The sequence below is a fragment of the Magnolia sinica genome, chromosome 2 (genome assembly GCF_029962835.1).
Source record: "Magnolia sinica isolate HGM2019 chromosome 2, MsV1, whole genome shotgun sequence".
NCBI classification, from domain to species: Eukaryota; Viridiplantae; Streptophyta; class Magnoliopsida; order Magnoliales; family Magnoliaceae; genus Magnolia; species Magnolia sinica.
The window spans coordinates 5186727-5212692 of record NC_080574.1 but is presented as its reverse complement, the minus strand read 5'-3'; the positions used below and the strand labels follow the sequence as shown (position 1 = coordinate 5212692).

The 25966-nt window shown below is 39.1% G+C and overlaps 1 protein-coding gene across 5 annotated transcripts; it reads right to left on the bottom strand.

Annotated features, from left to right (window-relative positions):
• Positions 1-1688: 1688 nt before the first annotated feature.
• Positions 1689-24960, bottom strand: LOC131232568 (uncharacterized). 5 transcript variants are annotated; one of them, XM_058228884.1, is made up of 10 exons: positions 24784-24952; positions 22153-22286; positions 20629-20829; positions 20317-20436; positions 17663-17700; positions 17435-17561; positions 8154-12176; positions 3155-3262; positions 2923-3065; positions 1689-2364 (listed from the first exon to the last, which is right to left on the bottom strand). In XM_058228884.1, the coding sequence occupies exons 2-10, from the start codon at positions 22228-22230 to the stop codon at positions 2130-2132; spliced, it is 5073 nt and encodes a 1690-aa protein (XP_058084867.1). In that variant the 5' UTR covers positions 22231-22286; positions 24784-24952; the 3' UTR covers positions 1689-2129. The 5 variants fall into 5 exon arrangements, with proteins under 5 accessions (XP_058084867.1, XP_058084873.1, XP_058084893.1 ...); XM_058228890.1 differs by lacking the exon at positions 24784-24952 and adding an exon at positions 24585-24716; XM_058228910.1 differs by lacking the exons at positions 17663-17700; positions 22153-22286.
• Positions 24961-25966: the final 1006 nt, after the last annotated feature.

The following is a 25966-nucleotide window of genomic DNA, read 5'->3' as shown; positions in this document are numbered from 1 at the left end:
GCCAGGTTGGAGGAATTACGTGGTCCTGCTCATCACCAAATGCACAGGATACTGTACATGTGGGGCCCATGGTTATATGGGCCCGGCCCCCCCACCATGCATTGGGTGGAAGATATTTTAACCATATCATTTATTCATATTTGACCTTTGGCCTTTTCTTTCTTGTGTTGAATGAAGGCCATTGCTTTTGACCATCAACTGTCGATCCGTAGGCCACCACGTCCAAGGGTATAGACCGGACCTGGATTGCATACTGACACTGCCAGTAGCGAGTCGCTGCTGGACGGTGCTCTGTGGACCCCACCATGATGCATGTGTTTTATCATGCTGTTCACCTAGTTTGAGGTAGATCCAAATCTCACGTGGACCACCCCACGGAAAACACTGGTGATTGAATGCCCACCATTAAAAACTTCTTGGACTACTTGGGGGCTACAAGTTCTGGTTCAAGCTGATATTTGTGTTTTCCCATCATCCAGGTCTGTGTGACCTAATCAACAGGTTGGATGACAAATAAACATTACAGTGGGCCCTATGAAGTTTTTAATCGTGGGCATTCAATCACCACCGTTTTCCTGTGGTGTGGTCCACTTTGAGATGTGGATCTGCCTCATTTTTGGGCTCATCCCTAAAATAATGATCCAAAATGGGTGGACGGCGTGGAAAAAACACATACATCATGGTGAAGCCAGAGTAACGTTCAGTAGCAACGTGGCTACCGGCAGTGTCAATATGCAATCCAGGACGTGGATTTCCTGCGAAAGGTTTTGCAAGGAAGTTACTGCACAGGGATGCTGGGTGGGGCTCACCGTGATGTTTGTGAGAAATCCACCCCGCCCATCCATTTTGCCAGTTCATTTTAGGACTTGGGACTAAAAATGAAGTAAATCCAAGACTCAAGTGAGTCACACCAGAAGGAAAACTGGGGAAAGAAATTCCTACCGTTGAAACCTTCCTGGGCTCCACCTTGATGTTTATATGCCATCCAAACTGTTTATAAGGTCAAACCCACTGGGATGAAGTGAAAACACACAAAAAAAAAAAAAAAAAAGCCTGATACAAAATTTTTATGGCCATAAGAATGGTTCAACGGTGCTCACTGAATCCCCACTGTTTCCTCTCATGTGGCCTACTTTAGTTTTGGATCCACCTCATTTTTTATTGCATTTCCTAAAATGACAGATGGAGTGGACGGGATAGATTTCTAACAAACATTGCGGTGGGCCCCACCCAGCATCCTTCAGCAGGCATTTTCTGCAAAAGGATTTCGCAGGAAATCGTGTCCTACAATCCACGGCTGTTAGGACCTTCCAGTCTGGGAGATTTTGCTAACCCCACGGGGGCCCCTGTCCACATTCATCTTAAAACAGTGCATGCGCCAACCTGGCAAGCGTGTGGGACATCCGACTAGTTCATAAGGTGGTCCTCTTTGCCAAGTGACCATGCATAAAAACCTGGGCTTTGGATGGTACCGGCGAGTTTATTAAAACACCCATTCTTTTCGTACAGAGTGCCCCACCTGATGAGTGGATCAGCTTGATCATTCCATACAGTTATCCTGACAGCAGGGGCCACTCTTGATATGTTGGCATGTGTGTGGAGAGGTGAGTGTGCAAAAAGCAAACATTGGCATAACCCTTAAAAAAAAAAAAAAAAAAAAAACCCAAAAATAATAATAATCTGGTGACTAAAACCTGCAAGCAAACAAATTCCTTTGATGCAAAAAAACAATCCTGCATTACTAACGATAGCTCTTTACACAAACGCATCTGCCTCCAAAAAACACATTTCCTTTAAAAAGAGCCATAAGATCAAACCAAAGAATATGACCCAAATGTACATCATGCAATATATATTACAGACCCACATATGAACAATTATCATACACATTGTATACGTGAACAGTGTCGATAAATCCATTCGATTTGCCGACCACCGATGATAAATGCAGTGTGTTTTATTATGCATATCCCAGCTTACAGTACTCATAATTACAGCTCATGGCAGATCCAAAATGATGCCCTTATCATTTTTCTTCAGAGGGTATAGGACTGGGCCCATGGATGGGCAGCCCCAAGCGGCACGCAACTTGAAATTCCAAACTTCCTGAGAAGAAGTAATGATGATGTCTAGGGTTTCCTGGGCGGCCTTACATTCTTGAGTGCCATAACCAGTTCTTGTCTCTCTCCCTCCACCTCTGCAAACTGCAGGCTGAGTTGGGAGTAGCGTTCCTGCATGTCTTTCAGCTCGGTCTCTACCGCTGCATACCTGCTCTTCACTTCGAGCGTGTCTTTGATCAGGTCATTGATGTCTCTGAAGCTCTTGAATATCGCTTCTTCATCATTATGCTGTTTGAGGAATGAACTGAACCACAACAGACCAGAAAAGAGAAAAGACACGTCAAGACTTCACAATGGCCGAGTGGCGTTATCCATTAGCAGTAAACAGATTGTTAGGATGGGGATCAAGGCCTGTTCCATCGAGGTTAAATAAAAAACAGTGTTCTGACATCACAATGGCTGACTGATGTTACCCATTTAGTAGTAAAGGAGGCTGTGTGAAGGAAAATAGGAAAAAGGAAAATGTTTGGGCCCACAAAGGAATAACGGCTGTTTTTTAGAGAAACAGCATCATGTGTCATAACATAATGGTAATATTTAAAGACAGAAAAGTAGAAGTCGTATAGATAACATCCATTATTCTGTTACATAACAACAATCATTGGCAATATAGTGGCCATAACATTTAATGGTCAGTCATTTTTCATAAAATAACACTAAGTAGATTGATGGATTATAATAACACTAGGAGATCGATTAAAAAAACACCTATTTAAAATGCGTATGCATCATTGGAAACCCTTTCCACAGTAAAATAAATGCGACACTATCAATCATTATTAAGGTTCCAAGTTAAATGTACCTCTGAAAATGAATGCTTGAATTCTTCTTTGCTTGCAATGCTTCAGCAAGCTCGATTTCCAGCGCAAGTACCCTTTCTAGTGCATTCCCACTGCCTGAAAATTTGTTAAATAAAGGAAATATGCTTCCCAATCGTTCATTTGCCTGTTGAAAAGGATTAGAACATTTTTGTATTGAGTTTGAGAGGAGAAATTTAAAAGACTTCACGAGATTGATGAAAAATGTCTATATACCATGTGTAATTGCAACAGTTCTCCTTGTAAACCATGAAAGCCTGGGGCTGAATGATGCTCATCTTCTGGAAGAAGTGAAGCCACATATTCATTTTTCATCCTTCCCAACTGCATGCATGTGGCAAAGGCTTTACAAGAGGCTGCAGATACGATACTGAAGCAGACAAATTGCAAGCTATCGTCTTGTTCAAGAACCATCTTGCATTACTTGGAAACAGAGATCAATGGCAACTGATAGACACTATGCTTTATAAATTTTTAGTGATTTGATAGAACCTAAAAGGGACAAGGTTTTCTGAGCAGTGTTCGAAGTATCGATATCGCTACAAGTTTCGCTAGCCAGGGATACAAAAACAATATCGATATCGCCGATAATATTGCTGATAACAATAAATGTGGGGAAACATCGGAAAAATGGTGGAATTTTCAGCGAAACTTCAGGAGATGTTAAAATGGACATATTTGCATATATAGAAATAAAACAATTGTAAAAAGAATACATACATAGCAAGTTTCCATTTAATGGGACCTTAAAAGCATGTGCCATTGTAAGAAATCAGTCCAACCATCCCATCCAGCCTATTTATCCATCCAAACATCCATTGATATTGCAAAATATCAACAACGCATGATATTTCACCAAGAAATCATCAACAATTGGAAAGGAAACGAAAGATTGTGGTCTCAATATCGTGCATATTGTGATATCGATAATATCGAGATATTATTAGTATTATCAATGAAAAATTGAACACTACATACAACCATGTGCCCATGAATACAAAATTGAAATAGTAAATTATTGTCGATACACTTATGATACAAGCATTACCTAGAATTTTCATAGTCGAAAAAATTGGTGATACATTGGCGATATTGATGCATTGGCAATACAAGCGACACCTAAAATTTACATAGTTGAAAATATTGGTGATTACATTAGCGATATTGATATGTTGGTGATACTTAGCAATACATTGTTAATACCTGAAATTTCTGACACTACTAGCGTTATCGGTATCGCTACCAGTGTTATCGGTATCGCTGAGCTAGAGATAAAGATAATATCGGAGATATTTCGATAATATCGGAGATAATTCGAACACTGTTTCCGAGACAGATGAATAGAGGAGCATTGGGGAATTAGGAGGAAATATGAATAAGGATAAGCATTGCAGAGATGAAAATGTGGAGATGGTGTGGGAAGACTATGAAAGAATCACAAATGAGGTCATCCCAAGAAGCCTAAGACTAAGAGTGGTCCCATCATCATCATCATCGCCATGTATCCTGTTTTGTCACATGCTAAGGGAACTGGAGATGGGCCCAGTAGGGAAGGGTACTTTAATTAGGGTTGAAGGGCCTACAAGTTGGATGAGGGGAAGGCCTAAATAAACTTTGATCGAGGTGGCGACAAGGGTTATAAAGGTTTCTTCACTTAAATGAAGATAGGGCTGTGGACATGAATGACTAGAGAAACAGGATTCATAATGCCGGCTGACATGGCTGGGACAAGGCTATGATGATGATGATGACCATGAAGTGACCGAGTGGAAACTTCTCCACATGCGTGTATAACAGAAAAAAAAAAGAAGAAGAAGAAAATAAGGAAAAGAAAAGAAAAAAGAGCCAACTAAATGTACGCCTCATTGATAAGAGCTGCATGCTTCATGCTATTTTGTAACAAGGTTTCTTGATGCAAGAGCACACGCCTTGAAACCACAAGACTGCTTTGAGATATGACACCATCCTGTTAAAATCTACTTACATACAATCACAAAATAAGTGCACAACCTTCTGAGGTTTGTCTAGCAGTTCGATGCCAGTTACACCAAACGACGTAGTGCCAACAAAGGCACCAAGATGCACACTTCAAGGCATGTGGCAGGCTGCTTGCACCGGATACAGGTCACTGCAGACTCACCAAAATATGCAACCAAAAGAGCATCGATGTGTAGGTGAGGTGTGTACCTGAGCATTTTAGGATCATGCCAAGAATTGCAGCACTGACTACTGTCCAATAGAATATGTTGGGACTTGGGATATAGATGGTTTTTAGACATTATAAACCTCAGGTTTTGTCAGGATTTTATGCAGGCAGAAAGTACATAAATCCAAACAGCACATGGAAGTGGATATTTCAAGGTAAAGACAAATAGGAAGAATGTTGACAAAAGTACAACTTAAATGAACAATGAATGAATTCTTTGCAAACAGTTGTACAACGATTTTTTTCAAAGATTTCACTTTTTTTAAGTGACTGTTTGGATTGTGGGAAAAGAAAATAAAAAATAAGGCTTCTCCATTGTTTGGACCTTATACATTGTTTAGATAGCAAAGGAAATAGTGAGATTGGAAATAGCAATCATTAGCCTTTCCTACAGTCAAATTCTCACACGACAAAAGGTGAAAATTGTAAGAGGAATATAAGATTTCCACTTGCCATCCAAACAAGACTCCCAAAAAAGGAATCCATGGGAATCCATGTTTTAAAGTGCTCCTAGAATCCATAAGATAAGGTGATTGAAAGGTTTGAAAGGAAACTCTCAAGGTGTAAAGGTCGTCATCTTTCATTGGGTGGAAGATTAACATTGATAAGAAAGCATCCATGTCAAACCTACCACATTATGTCTCTATTTAGGTGTCCAGCTGCTATTTTGGATAGATTTGTAAGATTCATGTCTTCTTGTGGCAAAGTGCAGAAGGAAAGTACCAAGTTTCATCTTGTGAAGTGGGAAGATGTGTGTAAGCCATACAGGGAAGGGGGTGTGCATACTAGGGTTGTTGAGCAAATGGTGTGTAGATTCAGAACGGAAGAAGAAAGTATATGGAAAGAGGTGAATATTAGCAAGCACAGTATAAAGGATGGGGGTGGTGGACCAAAGAATCCTCCTTATGCAGGGCATTAACATTGTGAGAAGGAAATTGCTAAGCTGGCTACCAAGTTCACGGAGAAGATCGGTTTCTTATTGGGTGATGGATCGTGGATCCGCTTTGGGGAGGGTGTTTAGTGTGGCGACAGGGCAGCATGTGAGACATTCCCAAGGTTAGCAAGATAATCTCCGGAAGCAAATGTGCCCATTGCTTGGTGCTTCTTAGTCTCGGGTGATTTGGAGGTTTGGCTCCCCCCATGTCAGAGGAATTTGACAGATGATGAAGTGAAAGATTGCATCCGATTACTGTTGTGGCTTCAAAGCTACCATCCCATTGCAGGCGATAGAGATCTAGCTAGTTTTCTGTTCAGTCATTCCACAGTATGATGCATAAGCATATTCTAGGGGAGCACAAAGCTCACACCTCATTCATTTGGTCCTATGGAGCTCCTCCCAAGGTTGCAGCATTTGCAGGATTGGTATGAAGAAACAAGGTGCTTACTCTTAACAATCTTTAAAAGAGGAAGATAGTGATCCCAAATATATTTTTTACGTGAGGAACACAAAGTAGGTCGATCATCTTGTTATCCATTGTAGATTCACTAGAGAGGTGCAGGAGCGAGTCTTTAATACCTTCAAAGTTTGGTGAGTGACGCAGGGAACCACTGATAGTCTCTTCCTAGCATGGCACAAGAGTGGAGTTGGGCAGAAAAGGAGGATGATTTGGTGGCTATCTCTTCTAGCAGGTATTTAGGCCTTATGGGAAGAAACGAACGACCGATGTTTCTGGAATCGGAGAACGTCAGCGTCGGAGGTCTTTAGAAGGACAAAGCTGGAGTAATGGTTTGGGCATCAAGTATAAAGGCTCTTGTTGAGTGCCCTCTTTCTTCATTATCTTGGTCTTCTATTTTGTAATTTTGGCATAAATATCTCATATATGTCATCTCAATAATATTATAGTTACCTTTCAAAAAAACATAGGAATCCATCACTGGATAATCATTACACTTTTCTCTTCTTTCCCCCCAAATTCAAAGAGGCCCTCAGAGAAAAACAACACATTTCAGCGACATGCAAGGGCTTTTAGAACTGTTAATTTGTTTAGACAACTTCACTGATAATATGTGTAAGTATTTATTTATCCAATAAGCTTGTGGTTCATCTAACCTGCTGGCATAAAATACAAAGTATATATGTCATGAATACATCATTCTATATACATACATACATATATATAGGGAAATGGTACTATGAGGTCGACCTCATGGGAGTTCCCATGAGGTCGAGCTGTGTGGGCCCCACCGTGATGTGCGTCGAACATCTACCCCATCAGTCAGATGTGCCATTCCATGGTGGGCCACGGGCTTAAAAATCAAGTCAATCCATGACTTGGGTGGGCCACACCACAAACAACAGTTGAGAGGGGTTACCCTCCCATTAAAACATTCATAATCATTTATTGGGCCCACTGAGACGTGGTTCACAAATCCAGCCCATACAATGTGTGTGTCCCACTTGGATGAGGGGTCAGAGCAAGTTTCAGGTGCATCCAAAATTCAGGTGGGCCCCACCAAGTGCTTTTATATGTTTTAGGCATGTCTTAACATGGTTTTAGATGGTATGGCCCACATGAGTTCCGTATATGGCTGATTTTTGGGATCTCCCATAAACTAAAGGGGACCCATCAAATGCACGGTGTTGATGTTCAACACACATCACGGTGGGGCCCACACAGCTCAGCCTCATGGGAAGTTCCCATGAGGTCGACCTCATAGTACCATTTCCCATATATATATATATATATATAGACACACACACTCACACGACCTTCTTAAGCTCTGGTTAGATAAAAGTCAACAAGATAAGCAATTCTAATTGAAATTAAGAGCCCTTGATTTTAAAGAAATTCAACTAAAGGTGAGGATAGATTGAACAAGGAAGGGTGATAGCATATGGAGGATTTTTTCTTTAGAGACACCTCTCTTCTGGTGCTTGGGAGGGGAATAGGAAACAAGAAAAAGAAAATATTCTTGCCCAAGTACTCAGCATCATTGTCGATCAGGTTATTCTCTACAAGCCAACAAAATACAAATGAAAAGGATGATACCAGAGAAAAGTTAGATTACCTCTAAGGAATGCGATTTCATTTCATCCGTGGAAACTAGTGATGCATCTTTTGCTTCTCTGAATGAGCTCAACATATTAGCACTGTCTGAGAAAGTCAGCCTATCCACCTTATTTACATCATCTGCAGCAACAATGTTTGCTGCATCTTTTCCACCATCTTGAAGCTCTATCTGAAGCTTTTCCTCATGCCGTAACTTCATCAGCTCATCCTCATATTCCTGCAGCAATGATAACTGGGCAGCTTGTTCATCCAACTTGGATCTAAGGACTATAACTGTGATTTCCAGCTCATCCCTACAAGACTGCAGATTATCCATCTCTTCTTCAGAACTCATCAGCATGCTTTTCAATTGTTCAATCTGCCTATGCTTCTCTTGACTAGCTTCAGCTTCCACCACGACTGCCATAGTCTTACAATTCTCGAGTTCAGCCCACATAGAACTTCTTTTATCCACGTAATCAGCAAGCTCTCTCTTCTCACTGACATTGGTTTCCAACTCAGACTTCAACGACTGGAGAGCCATCATCAATTTTGCATTTTCTTCAATGCATTGTGCTTCGCCAGCCATGTGACCATTCAGCTTGGTCACTACATCCAGGTGCTTCAAAAGAAGATCCTCATTGCACCTCTCTAAAGAGCTTAGTCTTTCAAGAAGCTCCTGCACCCTACTCCAGAACTGATTTTCTGTGAAAACAACTTCAACTTCAGCAGCTAACAGGTATGCATGCATGGTTTCCAAATAAGTTTCCAGATCCATAACTTTAAGACGAAGGGATGAATCATCTTCATCCACCTTTCTTTGGCATTCCTCACTATGCAACAAGAGATTCCTCACTCTTGACTTCTCCAATTCCAGATCCAATAACTGTTGCCTGAGATGGACCAAGGCAGCTTTCTGATCATCAAAAGATAGCACCTGCTCATGTTTCACGTTCAATTGAGAGGTAAGATCTCTAACTGTAGCCTCCGATTCACCTCTCAAGCCTCTATCAGACTGCAATTCATCATGCGCACATCTCAAACTTTCTTTTAAGCCACTAATCTCTTTCTCCAGTTGGAGAGATGCCTCATTCCCAGCCTGTAAAGATATCATTAAAGCTTTGTTTTCCTGCATACAATCCATAACGGACAATTTTGTCTTCTCCAGTTCCCTGTTGACGCAATCAAGAGTCAGGATCTTTTGAGCAAGGTCCTTGTTTTCACTAGTAACATGCTGCAGCTTGGTTTCCAAGACATCGAGTTTTGAAGACAGCTCTCTGTTCTGCTCTGCATATTTTTCTGCCACTTCTGATCTTATCGTAAGTTTATCTTCAACATCTTGAAGCTCTATCCGAAGCTTTTCTGCATGTGTGTTTGCCATATCTAGCTTAGTTGCCATATCTCTGAGATCAGATTCAAACTTTTGTTTCAGTTCCTGCTTCTCTTCACTGAGTTGAAGAATCTTTATATATGCACTCTGCTGAAGCTCTTCCAAATGCAAGAAGATGGTCATGAAGTTCTCATCCTCTGATTCTTGCTGCATAGATTTACTAAAAAGGGTTGGTCCATTGGTTTGCTCATTATAGGAAACCATTCTAGACCTCAGATCCCCCAACCTATCTTGCATGAAAGCAACAGTTTTCTCCAGACTATCTTTCACAGACAACTGTTTATCAAATTCTGCTTGCAAGGCTTTCAATTCTTCAACTAGAGAGATATTTTCCCTCTGAAGATGACTTTTTTCTAAGCTTTCCTGTTTCAGTGCATTTTCTAGGCCATTCTTTTCTGCAGAGCAAGCCTCATGCTTGCTTCTATAACTTGCGCACTCATCAAATAATATATCGCATTCTGTAACATTTTGAGTAAGAAGACAATTCTCATCTGAAATACTTTTTAGTTTCACTTCCAGGGTATGATTTTTCAATGCCAAATCATCGCATTTGATGATGCACTTGGCCTCAGATTCCCTCAGAGTTTCTACCTCGTCCAGTGCAGCCTGCAGCTTAAGCATCAGCAACTCAACCTCAGCAGAATGTTCTAGCTGCTGTGCAAATTCATCCCTCTCTTTCTTTATGAGCCTAATTCCAACATTCGCTTCACGCAGAGATTCTTGTAGGACTTTTGAAAATACTTCCAAACGCAAGTTCAGCTCATGCATTTCAGAAATTTCTTGTTCTGCCTCCTGGTGGAGCTCTTCCTGCAAATGAAGGGATCTTTTCACTTCCTCACAAAGAATGTCTTCATTCAACAGCTTCTTAGGCCTTTCACTGAGCTCCACAGACGGAACATTCTGCTTTGGAGGCAGTTTAGGCTTGGTTTCCCCAGATATGACAGTGTCTGCTTGAACTTCATGCAACTTTGCTTCATGATGTGCTTTCAGGAGTGCAGATTCAGAATCATCCTTCTGCAAGCATGAGTGTACATCGTCAGAAGGCTCTTCAATATATTCCCGAAAACCTAGTTGGGAAACTTCTGTAAAAGCTTGCTGAGCAAGTTTCTCATTTGTTTCAAACAGAGAAACGACCTGGAAAGAGAGCAGTTCAAGGTCCTTTTGTAGCTGGCCAACAGCAATAGAATAGTTCCAGCAGGCCCTTTTTAGTGTTGTCTCGGAGGCAATGGCCCTCTTCTCAAGCTCCCTGTTAAGATCATCTAAGTTACACCTGTCTTCGGCAGATCTTTGGAGCTGCTCATTAATGTCTTGGTGCATTCCATTAATCTGACTTTTTAAATCAGATACTGTGTAAATGCAAGCAGAATGCTCATGTCTGAGGTTCTGCAACTCATCTAGCATTTGTTTCTGACATTCCTTGAGCTCCTGAATGACTGCTTCATAGTAGCACTCCATCTGGTCAATTTTTCTCATGAGATTTTCACGTTCAGCTTTGCTCTGTTCTAACTCACTTGAAAGTTCAGAAAATTTTTTGTTAGTCACATCAGCAGCTTCTAGGTCATTTTTTAGGGGGTCAAGTTCCTGCAACACTTGAAGAGATGTACCTACAGAATTAACCGTGCCTTTAGAGGGAAAACATTCTGCATCACACCCCTTTGGCCCATCTCCCCAGACAGCCTGCTCAGAGTTTACACCCATTACTCCAACTGCCTTAACACTGGTTCTTTCTCCTGTTCGTATATTTTGCAGAGGAGTCACTTGCCAGATTCCTTCTTTAAGACCTTGCACAACAGATTCCAATGCCTCTAGGTCAGGCTGAAGGAAGGCCAAGTCCATTCCCTGATCTTGGCATGCCTTGTTCTGAATTGCTCGTACTGTATCCTCCATAAGCGACAGTCCCTGTCGCAACCTCATCTGTACATCATGTGCTAAGCAATCTTGATATTTTCCAATATCATTTGCCCCAATCTTACTATCAAATGAAGAACCCTCCAACAGGTCACACTTTGTCCAGCACACCTCTTTGCTCAGCAATTCAGTTTCTGTGCTATGAAAATGCTGTCTTGCTTTGGAATGTTTGAGTTTTTCAATATCACCTTTGAGTTTTGTACAGTCGGATTTCAGTATAGAAACTTCTCTTGACAGTTCTTCTCCTAAAGCAATATCTGCAGCAAGTTCCTGGGCAAACCTTTGTGTTTCTGTGCCTAAAACATCAGCCTGGCTTTGTAAAGAGCTCACTTCCAGCTTAAGGTCTGAAATAGATGACTCAGCTACCTCCAAGCTTCCTCTAAGTCTACTATTTTCCTCATAAGCAGTGGCTAAATCATTGTCCACTGAATAATCTGAACTCCATCCATGAACCCAGTCACTGCTCCCTTGTGCCGCGAGGCGAGGATCACATTGGTCTCCATTGTCAGGCCGAGGGCTTTGGCTTAGAGAAGATCCACCTAATTCAACAGAGATTGCACTCCTAAGGCTATCAACTTCATGGATACTGGAAATATCATGTTTCTCGGCATACAAACTTTCTGAAGTATGAGATGAACCATCAATTCCAACAGCTGAGTCCATGTAATCTTCATTCAATTCCCCCTCTTCTTCAAGTGAAGGAAGCTCAGCAGAGTCTGATTTAAATCTAACCCTTGCATTCACCTAGTATAATAGTGAAAAAAGAAAAAAAGTCACCACCACCACCATCAAGACTAATGTCATGAAACAAAATATAGAGATAAAAACAGAGATGATCATTAGAAACAGAAAAAAGCTTTTGCAAAATGAGGTTTTATTTGACATTTTCCAATTCTATAATTCATAGGTAGAAGCACACATCGCACATCAAGATCATTATAAGTTAGCAAAAAATGGTAAAAATCCACCAATATGTTGGGCTCAACACTATTCAGTAGGTGGAAACTAGAAACTTGATAAATGAAAATATTCTTCAATGAGAATAAGCATCAAGGTCTAAGGAACATCAGAAGTTATTGATACTATCGTCAGTTTAAGTCTTAGAAATCACTTGAATAATGTTCTCATTTCCAGACATTTTTCAGGATTAATGTAGACACCTCATTTTGAATGGGTTGCCTAGATCATTTGCTCTAATTTTATTTTATTTTATTTTTATTTATTATTATCATCATCATCATTATTATTATTAGTTGGGTTAGCTTGTTAGTACACACCCATGTCAGTACACACACTCCATGTTAGCCACCCCCACTAGGGATCGATACCAAGACCTCAAGAGTTGAAACGAGGTATCTCCACTCAGTCTGCCAGTTGAGCTATGGATCTGGGTGATCATTTGCTCTAACTTGAAGCAGAGTCGACTGTCAAGGATCTTGCAACTTGTTCGTTAGTTAAGAGACTGATTAAGGGTCCTACTTTCATGTCGACAAAAAAATGAGCATTTTGCAAAGATCTCCATACACCCAGGAACCTAAAAAATAAAGGAAACCCAAGCCTATCACCAGCAGGAACCCCATCTATTATAGAAAATCTAGACTACCAAAACTTGAAACATGGATCGAGATTGGACGACAAGGTTGTGTTTGTCATCCAACACATGCATCAACCACATCCCACCGTGATGCTTTGACACTAAAAAAATAGGCCAAATCAGATCATGCCCCACCACCTGGGTTTGTATATGGTGGAGCCCACTTTGGTGCGTGCATGACATCCAACCAGTGCATCAAGTGCACATGCATCCCACCATGATGATGGGGCATCCTAAAATCAGCCCAATCCAACATTCAGGAAGGCCTAACCACTTGAATTTGCTGGTTTTGGGGCATTTTTTGTTGTTTTTTTTTTTTTTATGGTGTGACCCACCTAGTGGATGGATTGCCTAATATTTAGGGTGTCCCATTTTCATGGCAGAGCGCACCCGTCAAATGGGTTGAATGTCATTGACACACCACATGGGGCCCATTTTCGACCAGTTGCACCACAAACTGTTTTGAAAACATCTTCCCTCCAGCATTTCCCATGTATATAAATACACGCGCGCGCGCGCACACACACACAGTCACATGCACACCTGTTGAAGGACAAAACCCTCAAAAGATGACCATAGTGAAACTCAATGAAATTTGAGATTTCAAATGATAAGTCCAATGCAGCTTCTATGCCTCCCATCCCCCTTCTCTTTCTGTGCAGAGTATCAAAAAGTACAGATCCATTGCAATATCTGTGGCTGAGAAAATGTGTATATAAAACAGAGAATTCCCTTCAATTTAGATTGTTATACTTGTCATTCAGTTTTTCAGATCTTCATTGGCATGAGGGAAGTCAGTCAAAAGTTTCTTAACCATCGGTTGTGGTGGTCGTTGCAACTGAAAGGAAAAATGAAAGATGCATTGCACTTTGAGAAAACCCTGTCGACATCTTCTAAACCATCTCTTTAGTGGAGGCAATATTACCTATTGTCAAACCTCTTACGTTTTCCATGACACCTGATCTGGATTGCAGGTAATTTATGATCCATATCACTATATTTTATTGACCTGAAATTATAATTAGAATGTAGAGATCTATTCTTTTGATTTATATAATATCAAATGCTATGCCAGCCAGTTTTATAATCTATACCCATGAGTGGGAATAACCCAGTAGTGTACATAATGTGATAAAGATAACATGCTACTGTGGCTTGGCAGTCAGAAAAGGTAGAATAAGGAAGCAGCAAACATTATCAGCGAGGTGAAGGATTTCTATGAAGAAATCAGTGTAGCTTTTTCTCATACACTCTGAGAAGCCAATCATGAGCTGAACACTTTAGTGAAGAGAGAAAACCTTAGATGTTTCTTATATCTCAGTGACTAGTGCCTGCCTTTGTGTTTGTATGTCTTGTTTGGCTTTCCACTTAGTGTTTGGTAAGCTGCTGTATTTTACCTTTTCTTTTAATAAAAATGTTGTTACCCATAAAATTAATAATAATAATCATAATAATACCTGAAACTCACCAACACGTTTGAGGGAATGAAATAAGATTAACAGGGAGAACCTTTGAGGACCTATTATGAGTCTATGACACATAACCAATGCAGATTGTCTATGGGGATCCTCCCAAGTGGCGGCATTTGCTTGCCTAGTGGAAAGGAGTAGGGTGCTCACCTTAGGGAACTTGCAAAAAATATTGATAGTAATTCCCAACAGCTGCTACATACGCTTGAGGGATGTGGAATCATGAACCACTTGTTCATCAATTGTGCATTTGCAAGTCAGGTGTGGGAGAGGTTTCTTGACCTCTTTGGCATTCCTTGGGTGATGCCAGCGTCCATCCAGGGTCTTCTCCTTGCCTGGCATGGGGGAGGAGCTGGGAGAAAAGAGAGGATGGTGTGGATATTAACTTTGCTTGCTATATTATGGCCTCTTTGGAGGGAGAGGAACAACCGGATCTTCTGGAACAAAAGCAGGATAGTTAAGGACATCTTTGAGAGGGCAAAGTTACATGTATTTGATTGGGTTTCTTCTTCTAATGTCGCTGACCACCGTAGCCAGTTGTGCTCTCTCTCTCTCTCTCTCTCTCTCTCTCTCTCTCTCTCTCTCTCTCTCTCTCTCTTCTTTTTTTGAAAGATGATAATTTTATTAAACATGCACAAAAGGGGGAAGAAACAGAAAGAGGAAAAAAAACCCAACCAAAAAAAAAAAAAATCCCCACTAGGAATCACAGATCCCAATCCTTCATGAGATCAAACATTCTTCTCACAATAATTTGGGACGAGGCCCTATTGTTCTTAAAGCACCTGTTGTTCTTTCCAACCATATACACCTTAGAGACACATGCATGGCAAGTCTCCATTTAGTCCTATCTTTGATGCAAGAAACACATCCATGCCAGGATAAAAATAGCTCAGCCACTGATCCAGGCATCAATGTTTTCAGTATCCTATGATATCACCGATATATTCGTCAATATATTTGTTATCCCAGTTGGGTGATACGAAACCTAACTTTAATATCCACTTTTTATGGTATTGTGCAATATATTGCACAATATTGAGATATTCATGGATATCACGATATCGTGCGATATATCCACTCTCCCTTCATAAATTCTCAAGGTATTGTGCCATATATCGATATCGAGTATGATATCGAATGGGATAAAAGGAAACGAACGATGTTTTTTTCTAGAAAATCTTAAAATTTTCACAAAAATGATTTTTTTATTAAAAAATTAATTAATTAAAAAAAAATTTAAAAAAAAAAAAAAAAAAAAAAACTTTCTTACTATATTGTAACGTGATTTCAACCTATCCACTTACTTTAGTTTGTTGGAAGAAAATCTTCAAAATTGAAATGGGAAACTTCTTGGGGCCAGATTCTAAAAGATGTGTATTTTTTAGTTTTGGTTCCTTTTTCAGTTTTTGTATGTTGTAAATAGTTTCAAATGATAAGAAATTCATAATTCTTCATGGTTTGCATGAAATATTATGAATTTAGGGTTTCAATTTCGAGATTTGGGGGAGATGGGCCGAGTTGTGGAAATTTGAAAATTTTGAAATTTACCCATTTTTTTCCATATTAGTTGCAATATTAGTGTCCAAACAAGAAATCAAACATGTATATAACCCAATCTACATATTCTTGGAAATTTGGAGATTTGTTTTTGAAAAAAAAATTAATTAATTAAAAATAAATTAAAAACGTAAAAAAATAATAATAATCTTTTTCGAAATTTGCTAGTATATTTTTACTTTTCTACTTCTTTTGCTTTTGAATATAATGCTTGTGTTTCCATACATGTATTCTTACATTTATAAATTTTATGAATTTACTTTGAATACAGTTGCATCAGTTCAATTAGACAACACATAGATTAGGACCCTATACAAAGAAAACCTATTAAATGCACTTGTTTTTTTTATGATTTTTTCTAAGTGTGTATTAGTGTCCTTTTTAGCAATCCCTAAAGTTTAATTGAAAAATGCGACCAATTTTCCAATGTTTCCCCGTGTTTCCTAACAACAACGATACATTACGCAATACAACTAATATATCCTGTGCGATAACCGATATGTATTTGTATCCCAAGGGTGCGGTACATTACGTGATGACAATATGGAAAACGTTATCAAGCATGACCCAATGAATATTGGAAAAAGGCAGAACTCCATCCCAAATCTCCTTTGCAAACTGGCAGTGAATGAATAGAACTCATCCACCTCCTCATCAGAAAGATTTTTTCAACGCGCCGGTAAAAAATTAGTTGTCAATCTCCTTTTTGGCTTCCCTTTAATAAAAATTAATTACCTCTATTAAATTATTATTATTTTTATTTTTTATTTTTAAAAAAAGACAGATTGTCAATCAATTATCAAAGGGGAAAAAACCTCAAAGATGAGCAAAGCAAACATCTAAGGTCATGCTCAACATAATGGCAGATTTTTAAAATATGTAGCCAACCACATCATTTAGGGCAATACCAAGTAATGTAAAGGTAATGTGCAATGATTACAAATTACTTTACCCATCTCTTGACAACACCCACATTTGACTATTGATTCCAGTGTTTGGTTTATCGGCAGTAAAATCATAATGAGAGCATTTGTACATGAATGTCAAATCATCACCAAAATACACTAATGTCGCTGTTTGGATTCGAAATTTTCATGGCCATGAAAAAGTGCAATTATTACAAATTCCTTTACTTGTCTCCTGAATAAATCTGCATTTGAACAATGATTCCCACGTTTGGTTTGGCAATGGTGAAATCATAATGATGACACTTTTACTTTTAATTACCAGGGTAAATTGGTGAAACAAACAGGCTTTATCCTTATCCATATGGAAGTGAAGATAGTTGGACAAAAAGAAGCAGTACAGCAAGTTTCAAAAAGCTTTAGAAAACCATACATCGGATAAATATAGGTATTTGGGTGCAAAGACATTTTCAAAACCTCAACTATCTGATCATTGGCTGTTTCTGCAGAAGATGAAACTTCTCCAGCAGGTTCATCATGAACACTCTGGTTGGTGATTGCCCGGAAACCCTTCTCTCTGAGCTCCCTTTGTTGCTCAAATTCTCTGCAAGGATCCAATGGAACATAAAACATGTCTAAAGCATCAATATAAGATGAGTAGGTTGGAACAATAAAGCATCTAACTAAGCATTCATGAAGCAGTACCTAAAACCAGTTTTAGAAGTGAGCAGCTGGATAGTGACCTGGCATCAAATTGAACAGTTAATACAAGCATCGGCAAGGTCACATTTATGAACTCTACCTCTGCTATATAACTTTCAGCTAAGAGCTACCCAGTATACAAATTAGGTTGCAAAGAAAGTTCCCACAAACCAGAATTGCTTTTGAGAATGCAAACAAAGTGCAACAACTGGAAAGTTCACATCGTTGGAGCTACACGTAGATCCACCTCATTCAAGGCGTGATTCAATCCACTGTTGCAACTGGAACGTAATAAGTGTGGTTATCTAGATAGCCATCACCCTGATGGATCAAAAATATCCAATGGGAGTGTTTGGATGCATGAAAATAATCGATTCATGAGTTCGGAAGCTCATTAATGGTAGCACCATGGAACTGTAAGTTAATGATTCAGGAAATTTGATGCTTGGTTTTTCATTGTCATATTAATGATTTTGTAGTTTTATTGTTTATTTGGCCTTATCAAATCTTTATTCTTTACTTTGGAAAAGAGGTTTGCATTAATTTCTCAAGTCCTTTTTAAAAAAAAAAAAAATTACACATGCACACATACCCCCCACACACTCACGCCCTAGTGGAATTTCACCACCTATACCCTTGGCCAGATGTTGAAACTCCTAAGAGTCTACCACCGGAGCAAGAGTAAAGACCCTTTTTCAAGTCCATTGAAATCAGTAGAGAATGGACAATCTAAACCATCAAATCAATGGTCACCAAAATTGATAGTCCAAATAAATTATAGTATAAATTTTTTTGATCATGGGTATGAGCTGTTCATCATATGTCCCACCCAATGTTGTCAAAATCATCATCGTATCACATATCATAATAGGTGTTAAATCCCATCAAATTGCAAAACATAAGATTATTTCTGATTTCATGAAAATTTTGAAAACAACTGAAAAAAAAATAAAAAAAAAATCATCAACAATTCATTTCCCATCATTATATACCATGAAAAGTAACCGCACATCATGATATTATCAATTGTGAACATGCATACAATATACAAACAATGTGTAATGGTAAAAGTGGTAAAAAAGAAGATAAAGTGGGTAAAACCAAAAAAATAAAAAATAAAAAATGAACAAGCATAGTAGAGGATCTTTTACATGTTTTATAACCAAAATGATAAAAAGAAACAAGGAAAAAAAAAATCATGTAATTTTGGGGCCATTTATGCAATTTAACTATTATCGTACGATTCGTACAATAATTGTACGAATATTTAAGATTTGCAATTTATGTGTACAATTTGAATCGTACACCTGTACAATACAATATGAATCACTCATATCGTGATTCATACAATTTGGACAACGCCAGTCCCACCTGTGATTGCCCATCTCACTCACAAACCACTTACATTGGATGACTCTAGCCATTCAATCAATGGCTGAGAAATTGTTGTCCATATCTATTATGATAGAGAAAATATGATTATTGATGCGGACCATCCATCATGTGAGGTACACCTTTGATTGCCCCCCCACGTCAAGAGCCACTTTGGATGTCCCTAACCAACGATCACGACTACGAAAATGGATGGCCCATATTGATTATACAAAAAAAGGTCTAGATCACTGATAGGACCGCTTATAATATAATTAATATGGACTAAGGAAATGGACAACCCATATCAAGTATAATAGAGAAGTTTTTTATCACTGATCTACACCGTCCATCATGTTGGGCCCACCTTTGTTTGTTCATCCCTCTTAAAATCCACTTTGATCAGTTGATCTTAACCATCCAATCAATGGCCACGAAGATGGACAATCCATATTGACTATACTTGGGGTCCATTTGTTGATCTAGACCATCCATGACGTGTAGCCCAGCTTTGATTATGATCCCTCTGAAAACTTACTTTGATATAATGATCCTACCCATCCAATCAATTGCTAGGAAATGGATGGTCCGGATTGATTATACTAGAGAGTGTCCTAACTGTGACCCTCCATCATATGGGGCCCTCCTTTCATTGCCAATCTCTCCCAAAGATTACTATGATTGGATGATCCTAACCACTAATCAATGGCTAGGAAATGGATTGTCCAAATCGTTATGCAAGAAAAGGTTTTATCATTATCCATCATGTGGGGTCCACCTCTAATTGTCCATCTCTCAAAATTTACTTTTATCAGATGATGAAAAGCATCTAGGCAATAGCTTGGAAAAGTTGATAATCCGATTAATACTATGAAGGATAACTATTTTGTACCTTTCATCATGTGGGGTCCACCTTTGATTGTTCCTCTCTTAAACATCACTTTGGCCAAATGATCATAGTCATCAGACCAATGGTTACAAAAATGGATGTTTTATGTAGGGTGGGGAACCATTCTCAAGCTTTTACCCAGGAATCCATTGGTTTCCCAACTTCATGAATTGCAGAATATTAATTTTTATTATTCAATTACCAAGTTCATGATATATGCCCATTTTGCTAATTAGTGAATTTAGCAATGAGTTTGCCAATTAGAAATTTGCCAAATATAACTGCCAAATTCATGAATTTGGTGCCCATTCAAACACTCCATAAAGACTAATTGATGAAAGGCCTAGCAACCCGGAAAATATTTGATCAAAAGATTTGCATGGCAAGCCATCCTCACATGTAAAACAGATCCAAAGTTGCATCCTTGAAGAGGCAGCACAACAGAAGATGGCTTCGATGCATCTGCATAATCAGCAAGGTTGATGTTTGCTTCACCGAGGCTAGCCCGAGAAGAACCCTGATGGTGAACAGAGATGATTTCAGTTCAACACTATATAATTCATGGATGAAATTTCAGAATAAATTTAAAGAAGAACAAATGAACATGTAACTCTTTCGTATCAAATCTCAAATATTAGCATGGTGAACGATTTTGTTGCTGCTGATACTGACTTAATATGGAAAGACAGGTCATTTTAAGGACAAATACCATTGACACCACAAGCTTATACATCTTTTCGTCATATTTTTTTGTTTTAGCGTCTTGGAGAAGTTGTGTCGTCTCATAGATAGGATCTGACCATTTGCAACTCCCATTCCTCACGTTTGCTTTGGTTGTCTTTCCTGTTACCTTTCCAGAATCAGCAGGAATGAAGGACACGAACAATTTGTCCCACCCTGGTTGTGGAATCTGCAAAAAGCACAGAAAGAAAACTCAGGCTTGGAGAAGTTTCAAAACTAGATGCATGGAACCCAATCATGCAGAAGTTTGAAAAGTAGATGCATGGAACAAAAAGCCTGAGGCAGAAATTGTCTCTACAAGTTAAATCACCATTTCCAAGGGTGCAGTTTGGTCTTGGCATCACCTTCAAAAGCTAGTGAATATTTGGTTATTTCATTAATGCCTATCAACATAAAACCACATCTTTGACTTAACCCCATGTATAAACATTGGGCCAGAATTTGTACTATTCCCAAGAAATGTGCTTCCTCTCTGTTCTATACCATACTAATTCATGCCGATGAATTCCAACACATATGATGAATTCGAATTGGAGTGAAATTCTTTGGTGTGGTTCAGGTAGATCTAAGAACCTATTCTTGGAAAGTTACTCCTTTGGAGTTACCATGGTTAACTTTGATGGTAATTTGGGCCCATCTGGTGTGGGGGGTATCCTTCGTGATTGGTGCGGGAATAATATTGCTGAATTTTCTGCACCAGTTGGAATTAGGGATACAAATTATGCCAAATCGGCTTTGCTTCGTGCTTGCAAAGTCAAGCTGGATTTGGTGCCAAGTCCTATCATCTTCGAGGCTGTTTCAACGATATCTATTTGGGTTGTGGTGGTCGTTTTCCTTGGAGGTTGGCCAATATGATCGAGGGAATTCATGAGATCTCTGCCAGGACCATGATGTCTCCTTCTCCCAAGTGCTGAGAGAGGAGAATTCTGTTGCGGATTCTTCGGCCAAGATGAATCCAAAACTCTGACCATGATATCCTCTCGTACGTTATTTATAGGATTTAAAAATCCTATTAAAAAGTTCTATCCTCCATGCAATAAAATGTGAAATGGAGAAATGACAAAAATTATTTTCCAGATCATATCTCTACGCTTCCATACACAGGAAAAGATCAAAACACACTTCCTTCGAAGACTGAAAATAATGTGGCGGAGCAAGATAATATATTCTGAAATGGAGAAATGACAAAAATTCTTTTTCAGATCAGATCTCTATGCTTCCAAACACAAAAAGATCAAAGCACATTTCCTTTGAAGACTGAAAAGAAGGTAGCGGAGCAAAATAATAAATTCTGAAAGAAAACTACCTAATTTTCAAGTCACCTTTAGCCAAATAAGGATCAGAGGATAGCTATCTTTCAATTAACAAATGATTGCAAATAAGGAAAAAGATATCTCAGTGATGGATCATGGAACAATCCTGTCAAGGAAGCAGTTCGGTAAGGCCAATGTATCCAGCATTCCGACTAGAGTAAGTTCAGAGCACAGCTTACATGAGTAGCATGGAACTGGATCCGAAAAACCACTTTCACTTTCATCTTGTCAAGCTTCGACTTAGCACTCGTCGACATGATTCCACAATCAGCCAATCATCACCAGAAAATATCAGCTTTCCACATTACCTTCCCTGCATCATTCAATCTCACTTCCTTTATCAAAAGGAATAAGTAATGGAAGGAGAGAATTTGAAATTAACTACGCTGACTGTTGCATGCACGAAAATGCAACTACTACACAGGCAAGCATGGTTTTACACCATGGTTTCATTTTGCAACTCGTTTGAACTGAATCCAAGTCGACTCTGTCTAGGATGAGTCAAAGCCTAGCCTGGGCTAGAACTGACCAAAACAAGCCAAGTCAAGATGAAACTGACTCTACTCTTTCAAGGCCAAAACCGAGTCAACTCAGACAGGACAACTAGTTTTTGTCAGACATTTTAAACCATGCATGCAAGCGCCACTCCTAACATAGCCAATGGCAAATATTTAGAGCTACCAAAGGAAAGGTGATTTCCTAAATTATGCCAGATCTAAAGCAATTTTGAGCATGAAAAGGGCAATAACATCATGAGATGCTACAAGGATGGCGAGCAAAACGCAGAAAAGGGATGCTCAAAAAAATGCTCAAACGAAACTTGACAGATTAATTACCACTAAGTTGGAGCTCGGCACTCTCTAAGAATGCATCTCAGAAACTGCTTATCATTGATTCATTTTTTTTTAAAAAAAAAATGGAGAATACTACATCAAGTTCCATCTGACTTTCTCGTATTCCAACTCTAAATCCAATTTGGATACACCAGAACATGATTCACTCCCCTTCTTCAGTATAGTTGATCCATGACATGTTTGGTGCAGATTTGGAAATGGAAACAACATTACGAAGGGTCTCATTTTCCTGCTCATTCTGGAGATCTCCATATGTACCCTAAGCCTAAACCAGACATCGGAAGTCTTGAGAAGTGGGGAAAAGAAAGGATCTTATGCAACAATCACCACCCAAATACGAATTTAGATGCTTAATTTTTTTTAAAGGGAAAAATAGGGTCCAACAGCAATAACTCAAGTCTAAAATACCTCCTGGAATATGCTCCAAGACAAAAAGTAGGATAAGAGTTCTATAAATTTCTTCAATTCAAACCCATGGAATATGGACATGCGATGCAATTTAGACCCTAGAAAGTGGGAAAGAAAGAGAACTAACAAAACCATTTCCAGCTAAAACAAGCAAAATAGATGTCTCAGGGATCGTTTCCATATCCATTGGTTAGCAGAGGCCGAAAGGATGCATTTCTACCCAAATCCTCATTGGATTCAAGAATGGAAAAGAAAGGCGGAAAAGAAGAAGAAATCTTGAGTCATGTGGTTCCGGTTTTTTAGCTGAAATTGTTCTGCACAATACAGATTTGTGTACCCCCTAATGTGTGCTTGACATCAATAAGAAACTCAGATCTAGATTTTCTGATGGAGGATGTCAGAGAGAACTTCATAATTCTGCAGGTTTGTATATCAAATTTATCAGTTTGGAGTCGGCAAAGCTCTGAAAACAAATTTCTGACGCATGTTAAGATTAAAATAAATAAAGATCCCCACAACTTTCTTAGATTCAAGCCTTGGGTTGGAAACAGAACCATTTGGAGTACCAAAAAGTGGAACAGATGGAATGGACATAAAAGCATACGACTAGAAAGTGATGCTTAGAAATGGAAAGAAACACCATAATGTACTCCTTTTAAACACTGATAACTCAAATCTTGAATTCCACTGTAAAATTTCTCAGAAAGAATGGGAAAAAAGAAGAAGAAGAAGATAAAATCTACCAAAATCTCCTTAACCCCTTATATTTCAAATAACCAAATAGAGAAGAAAATTCAAACAATTTCTTAGTTCTTTTCTTTTGGATAAGTGGCAGTAACTTTTGTCAAAAGATAAGAAAAAAGTACTCTGAAAAGAGAGACAGAGAATCAAGAAAGAAGCAATGATGATATGACACAAAAAGAAATCTAAATTGGCCATGATAGCTTCTAGTGACAGATAAAGCAATTACTATCTCGGGAACCTAGGATCTCGATTTTTGTACCAGAGTAAACCTCAAATAAGCAAAAAACAGGGAGGAACAAGGAAAAATATCTCGCATTCAAACCATAGATTTGTCTAGAATTCAATGGAATTCACACCACAATTTCAAGTTAAACCAAACAAACTCTCAAAAGACGTCATTTCATCGCCCAGACTTCAAATCCAAAGCTCTGACCAATTCAATTCCACAAATTTCGAACTAGAATATACAACTATCAGCAGAAATTGGACAAAATTCTCGAAATCTTATCAGATTCAAACCCTACAGTAAAAACAGAGCAGCTTCAGCATCTGACAAGAAAATTTCCAGCAACTACATTTCAGGAAGAGAGTAAATTCTAACGTACCCCATTCCTTCATCAAAACCTCAAATCCCGAAATTCAGCTAGAATGCGCCTCAGAGAGACAAAAAATCCTCGAAATTCCCCAAATTCGAATGCTAGAGCCTAGAGTCCAAACATAGGCGGGTTTTACTGTAGAAAAACGATACAAACAAAAAAAAAAGAAGCCAAAAAGGTAGAAAAGAGAAGCATCTCCATCAGTTACCTAATCTGGCAGCTGCTGGTGGTTGAGAAGCAGGAAAAATAGCGGGATCTTCTTAGAGAAGCTTCGGAGAGTGACTTCAAGCGCGCATTTGCGTGAGAGAGAAGAGATTCTAGGGTTTTCGCCATGAGAGAGAGAGAGAGAGATCGGCGCTGAAGAAGATGAAATATCAGCTTTCAGAAGGCGGATTAGAAAAGCGATATCCCGCCAAAGCATGTCATTTTCGTTGATTAACACCAGAGATTTGCTAAGCGTACTCGCGTGTGAAATAAAGCTAACGTACACGCCACACATGTGCCAGAATGGCATGATATGACCAAGATCCAATCCATTCTTTAGAACAAAACCATTACATCGATTCCCTACACCAAAAATCCAGTTGATCCACTACTCAAGTGGGCCATAGTTTGAAAATAACGTTTACGGCTATGAAAATCTTGGCTGAAATCTTCTAACTCATCCACCTGTTTACAATTTTGCGGTGCACATACTGCATGGACCATATTTATTTTTGGGAAAACATGTATAAGATCGGACCAACTTGATGGATGGATGGATTGGATCTAGCACCATCCCTCTTCTACAATGATTGCTCGTAGGGCCCACTTCTGATGTCCCCACCGTGAAATATGAACGCCCCAAAAATCAATCCGATCCACACATCAAGAGGGCCACCAGTGAATTAGGAAGCTTTTGGGTGGTTGTCCATTGTTTTCTATGGTGTGGCACAAGTAATGAATGGATGGGCCTGATTTGTGATGCGTTAGATCATCATGATATAGCTCACTTAATGATCGGATTGGATGGCATATGTACAAAATGCTGGGCCCCGCGCAGGCAATAGTGCGGAAGCAGGTTAATAAGTAGAGCTGAACCGGGCGAGGACAGATTGAAGTATGGAAGCGCGTTACGCGTGGCAAGTTGAAATACTCATATAAAATCCGAGCCATTCATTAGGCTAATCTGAAAAATAGTACGTTCCGTCAACCGAGTCCATCTTCATCTGGTCTTTACCGTGCAAGTCCCTTCAAGGCGAGGTTCTGGCCATCTTTAAGATGGTGGAAACACCTAGCCGTACGTAAGTTAATCCAGAATTCAGATATCATGAAGACCACATTGATGAGGCTATATTAAGCAAACACCATTTTCTTTTAACTGTCCGTTCGGTGGTCAGCAATTGGATGGC